Source organism: Ranitomeya imitator, chromosome 3 (assembly GCF_032444005.1).
Source record: "Ranitomeya imitator isolate aRanImi1 chromosome 3, aRanImi1.pri, whole genome shotgun sequence".
Taxonomy (NCBI): Eukaryota; Metazoa; Chordata; class Amphibia; order Anura; family Dendrobatidae; genus Ranitomeya; species Ranitomeya imitator.
Window position 1 is genome coordinate 372,620,633 of NC_091284.1, and position 5,910 is coordinate 372,626,542.

General features: G+C 45.3%; 1 protein-coding gene and 1 long non-coding RNA gene across 2 annotated transcripts; one reads left to right on the forward strand and one right to left on the reverse strand.

Moving 5' to 3' along the window:
- The first annotated feature begins 1,115 nt into the window (after positions 1–1,115).
- On the forward strand, positions 1,116–3,585 carry LOC138672105 (uncharacterized). The gene is made up of 2 exons (XM_069760150.1): positions 1,116–2,219; positions 2,696–3,585. Exons 1-2 carry the CDS (start codon positions 1,776–1,778, stop codon positions 3,494–3,496), a joined length of 1,245 nt encoding a protein of 414 aa, XP_069616251.1. The 5' UTR covers positions 1,116–1,775; the 3' UTR covers positions 3,497–3,585.
- Positions 3,586–4,122: 537 nt separating this feature from the next.
- Positions 4,123–4,789, reverse strand: LOC138672106 (uncharacterized). The gene is made up of 3 exons (XR_011319581.1): positions 4,768–4,789; positions 4,428–4,514; positions 4,123–4,345 (listed from the first exon to the last, which is right to left on the reverse strand). It is a non-coding gene; the product is annotated as an uncharacterized lncRNA (long non-coding RNA).
- Between the last annotated feature and the right edge of the window lie 1,121 nt (positions 4,790–5,910).

A 5,910-nucleotide genomic window follows, 5' to 3' on the forward strand; every position in this document is an offset into this window, starting at 1 on the left:
CTGTTTGTCTCCAAAGCAGTTTGTAACCGCCCGAGAGATGCCCGGAAGACACCAAAGTTAATTGTATTCCGTCAATATTCCAAGAAGTGTCAGCCGTGTCAGATTTAAAGTTGGACCACACGGAGGAGGTGGAGGGGGAGTGAAATTGTTCACGTCCATTATTCAATTCGGCTGAATGAGGTTTCAATTTTAATATCTTCTGAAATGGCCAGTGTCGGCAATGTTCTTATTGAAACTATTTTAAAAACATGACAACAACCTCAGGACAATGGGCATGTAAAATAATGGAGCTGAATTGCATTAAATAAGAGATGCACAGAGCCTGGAAAGATGCAATTAGGCATTCCAGTGTGGCAGTACCCTGATGCTTTGTGAAATCTGATATGAATATGGGCAGATGTTTAATGAAAACAGATGATTTACTTGATATATTTCTCTAATCAATTACATTCATTGTTGTCTGTGCTCTCTCCTAGCCATAGAGAGAAGAAAGAATTTACTCCTACATCTGTTGAAGAACATTAATGCTGGTGCTCCTGCTGATATCCTGCACCACGAACAGATTGTCAAAATAAACGGAGGTTGTTTGACAGCTCTGTTAAATTAATGTTTTATCGGGTCATTTTGAAGCCACACCATTTCCATTCTATAAGCTAATTTTATGCTGATAAACATGTCCGCATTGCCTGAAGAAGTAATTTGTTGAGCATTTAAAGGGCAAAGGCACATAAGCCGCCATATTTTATGTGTTTCCTCTTATAATAGTGATTAGTTGCATAAATTTTATATCACAACCTATGATTATCAATATATAAATAAATTACTTTCTCACCCCTCCGCAGTGTTGTTTATTATGTCCTTCCTCATTGTTGGGTCCTCTACCAGAGGCCTGGGAGATTGAGGATTCTGGACAGGATCTTATTGGTCCTGAGTAATGATCTTTTCTGGACAGAGAGTTTAGATGTTGTTCCTGGGATTAGAGATGAGCAAACCTTTCAAGGTTTGGTTTGGTTCTGAGACTGTCCAGGCTGAGAACCACTAAGGGTACCGTCACACAGTGCAATTTTGATCGCTACGACGGCACGATTTGTGACGTTCGAGCGATATAGGTACGATATCGCAGTGTGTGACACGCTCCTGCGATCCGGGACCCCGCTGTGAATCGTACGTCGTAGCACATCGTTTGAAACTTTCTTTCGTCGTCTAGTGTCCCGCTGTGGCGGCATGATCGCATAGTGTAACAAAGGTGTGCACGATATTGTATACGATGTAAAGGGCGGAGGAGTTGGCTACGTAGGAGCGCTGAATTCTCCACCTCCCAAGTGCTGATTGGGCGGTACAATACTGTGCGCTCATTCGACAAAGGACTATTGTTCCCAGCGGATAAAACCGGAGCTCTCGAGCGCGCTATTCATTTCTCTCTGTAGCACGTGCTGTAAACAGAACTCCTAAATTCGCTGGATTTCCTGGACTTTTCTTCTACTACTAGACTTTTACCGCAAAAGGTATGTATAACGCTTCAGCGTAGCATATGTTGCGCTTCAACGTGGATAAACGCTGTAGCGTGGTCGATTGTTCCTTTATGGAGAGTAGGGTAGGCCTGAGAACCTCAGGTACACAGCTGTAGCGTGGCCCAATTAATTCTTTTACAGATCGAGATGGTTGACTGCTCCATTTAATACCAGTAGTAAAATATATAGTTATTAGATCAATGGTCAGAACATTGTTTTGTAAGCACGTGTATTTATTGTACGTTTGATTTCTTTTTAGGAACTATGCTCACTTCCGATGAGAGTTCTGTTGTTGCTGCTGCCCTGGTGTTTCAGGCAGCACGTCTCCAAGAGGAGAGACGTCCTAAACGAAAACGTCGCATGTGGACCCGGAGCTGGCTGCAGAAAAGATCCTCATTGTCACACATGGGTCTCATAAGAGAGTTACATGATAATAACCCTCATGATTTCCGAAACTACCTTAGGATGTCAGAGGAATCATTCAAGATAATACTGTCTGCTGTTACGCCACTCATACAAAGGTGTGATACGCCGATGCGTGCAGCCGTGCCCGTGGATGAAAGGTTGGCGGTGACACTGCGGTTCCTGGCAACAGGAAGGTCTCTTCAGGATTTGCAGTTTTCCGCTGCTGTTTCCAGACCTTTCCTGAGCGTTGTGATTCCGGAGACATGCGAGGCCATTGTGCGCAGCTTAAGGCATTATATGGAGGTACTACTATATTTTATTGGCTGCTGTGTTATGTCGATATATTATACTAGCTATTTAACCCGTTCTACGCCCTGTTTACGCGCATTTCTATTGGTATATGTTCTCCATCCTATCATGTGCTGCTCCCATCCTGCGTCCCCATTCAGACATGTGCTGCTGTGATCCTGCGCCTCCATTCTGACATGTGCTGCTACCATTTTGCGGCTCCATTCTGATATGTGCTGCTCCAACCCTGCGCCACCCTTCTTTTATTTGATGCTCCCAACCTAATTTTATTGATTATATAATTTAGATATATTGTTTAGCACCCCCTCTGAGTCACCGAAGCCATCTGATAAAATGGCTGCCTGCATACTCAGGGTTGTTGACTTTGTTATACCCATACTGCGCCTCATTCACTGTAGGATGTCCACATGAGAGTGTATGTGCATAATATATTTGACCTAATTTGTACATGTTTCCTTCTCATCTTGCAGTTTCCCAAGACGGCGGATGAGTGGAAGAGGATTGCTTCCGATTTTGATGAGCTGTGGCAGTTTCCAAACTGCGGTGGTGCATTAGATGGAAAGCATGTGCGCATCACGCAACCAGCCAACTCTGGATCCTTCTTTTTCAACTACAAAGGATATTTCAGTGTGATCCTCATGGCCCTTGTCAATGCGAACTATGAGTTTGTCGATGTAGATGTTGGCATGAATGGTCGAGTCTCCGACGGTGGTGTTTTTGAACACACTTCATTTGGGGAAAGCTTGAGGAACAATGAACTGCTGTTGCCACTAAATGAAGACACAAAAGCAAACCTAAATTTTGTCTTCATCGCTGATGAAGCTTTCCCTCTTCATCCACATTTGCTGAAGCCATTTGCACAGAGAACACTCACACCGGAGCGCAGAATCTTTAATTACCGGTTGTCGAGGGCCCGTCGTGTGGTTGAAAATGCCTTTGGGATTATGGCAAATCGGTTTAGAGTGTTCCACACAGCTATCAACTTGAAGCTGCCGTCTATAGACTTTGTGGTTTTGGCATGCTGTGTGCTCCATAATTTCCTGAGACGTCATGATACGAGCTCCTATTCTCCTCCTTCGTTTATTGATGCAGTGGACGCAAGAACCGGAGATATTGTGCCCGGGGAATGGCGTACACAACCTGATAATTTTACAGCTCTTCAAGCACTTGGATCTGGCAGGCAGGCAGACGATGCAAGGGACTGTCGCGAAAAATACTGTCAGTACTTTAATGGTTCTGGAGCTGTACCCTGGCAGGATCGCGCCGTATAAAAAATAAATTTTTTTTGCTTTGCTGTCATATAAACCTCTCTAACTTAAAGTAAATGTGATGCCTATTAAATGGTGCTGTTAACCCTTATAGCTTGGTAAACATTAAAGAAAGAATGCGAAGATTTTTGGTTTTTTTGGTAACAATTTCTTGGTTTAAAATTATTTAACAACTAAATATAACATAACCAAAAAAAAAAAAATTATCTCCTTCCACGGCCCAAGAGGTGTCGCAGCGTCACGCCCTGCTGCTCTACTTGAGCCTGGAGGAGCGCTGCTGTCTGCTGCAGGAGCGCTGCTGTCCACTCCAGGCGCAATTGTCTCGCCAGGAGCTCTCTTACGGTGGGCGGTTCTGTGGATAGAAGAGGTTGGAGAACCAACGTTGAATCCGCTGAAAATACATCTCGACCTCTGTGGCAGGACCAAATTTTGTGTGTTGTAAATTTCTATTTGGTCTGGCACCACAGGGCAATGTTAATTTTATTAAATTTTACAGTTTTAGTTGTCTATTGTGACATCCAGCAGAAAACCACTCGTATTATGTTGATACTTATGGAGAAGGGACGCCGGTTCCTCATTGTCAGAACCAGAGGTGCTAATTTCCCATCCCAGCGATCTGGACAGTGCTGCAGCACCGAAAAGGAAATAATACCAGATCTGGTTAACTATGGAACACGCCGTTGGGAAGCGCTCGCTGTTTTGGTCACTTACGTATGTTAGCTTCTGGGGAGAATGGCGCCGACCCGGGGGAGGAAGAGGAGTGTCGGAAGGGAGGTGTTGAGGGTGGTGTAGGGGTGCGAGGCCGTCTGCTGTCTGGTGGAGGCGTGGTAGGCCGCTGTGTCATTACTGCGTCTGTAATGTATTCAAATATTACCGCTACCCTCTTATGTCCCTTATGCAGTTGAAAAACTGTAATCAATGATTGTTAACTTACGTGACGTCCCGGGCTCTGGGCTCCCGCTGGTGGTGGATGCTGTGGTGCTTCTGGCAATGGCAGGTACCTGTTGCCGCCGCTGTCTCTCTACACATAAAGTTAACAAACGCAATCTTTAAATACACATGTAGAGTGCTGCAGATCAAAGCTAACAATATACTGAAACATAAAGTTTATATAACACTTCACAGGGGTGCGAGGGTGCATGGTCGCAACAGATGGTGGAGGCGTGTTAGGCCGCTGGGTCATTACTGCGTCTGTAATGTCTTCAAATATTTCAGCTACCCTGTTATGTCCCGTGTGATGTTAAAAAAAATGCAATCAATGATTGTGAACTTACGTGATGTCCCGGACTGTGAAGATGTGGTACTGGTGGCAATGGTGGGTCTCACTTGCCGCCGCCGCTGTCTCTCTACACCTAAAGTAAAGAATCACAATGTTTACACACAAATGTTGAGTGCTGCAGATCAAAGCTTACAATATACTGAAACATAAAATAGAGATCACACTTTACAGGGGTGCGATACTCTGACATGTCTGTGGGCTCTAGTGTTCAATGGTCTTCCTGTCTTTGGAAAACGTATCATTTCATCAGTAGGCCACCCTCCTCCGATAATATTTTTGGTCAATTGAGAAACTAAAAATTACGGACATCTTAATAATTTCAAGATGGTGGTTGAGATTAGGGAACCCGACAAGTTTTCTCACGGACAACGCATATTCTGCTTGGAAAATAACTAAATTTTTAAAAAACGGGGCATGTGTTTTAATGCATTTGAGGTGAAGTTGGCAACCATGAGCGCAAGCCTCCCTCACAAACCCCCCCCTCCTGACAGCGTGCATCTCCCAATCCCCCCATACTAGTACTTGCCTCGCCTTGCCTCCGCACGCAACTCAGCAAACATTTGTGGCGTTTTATAGCGGAGGTCAGCCCATTTTTTACGCAGTTGAAGCTGACTGCGGCAGACGCCAAACCTCCTCTCCATCATTCTGGTAATGTGGCCAAGCACTTCCCGCTTGTGGATGTGTGGGTGGGCAGGGCGGCTTTCCTGACCCTCATAATCCAGGGCATCCATCTGACTAATAAAAAAAAGGAGCTCTGGCTGCCCCAGAGGAGCAGAACGCAATCTCGCCGCCATTTTAGATGGAATGACCCTGAACAGCAACGCCCACAGGAGGAGCTTGACTACGCCGTCCTGCCACCAGATCGGCTTCGCAATAGCGTTGCAGTTTATGGACAGCGTCACATTTGTGACGCATGAGCGGTACGGAATGAACGCACAGAGTAAAAGCCGTTCGAAGGATGGTTATATAACGCCGGAGCGTCACGTAATGTACGCTCGTGGTCTATGATGGCGTGATGACGTTACAGCGTTCCGGCGTGCCTGCGCTAGCTTGTTTTGGATCCCTGACATCCTGATAATGGCTGCCAGTCGCCGTGATCCTCCTATGGGCATCCCAGAGCTCAAGTTCCTTATTGGAA

Excerpts from the sequence above, each read along its gene's own strand:
- LOC138672105 (XM_069760150.1), top strand. The coding sequence starts at position 1,776 with ATGCTCACTTCCGATGAGAGTTCTGTTGTTGCTGCTGCCCTGGTGTTT. Across the intron at positions 2,220-2,695 it reads GCTTAAGGCATTATATGGAG|TTTCCCAAGACGGCGGATGA; the intron begins GTACTACTATAT and ends CTCATCTTGCAG.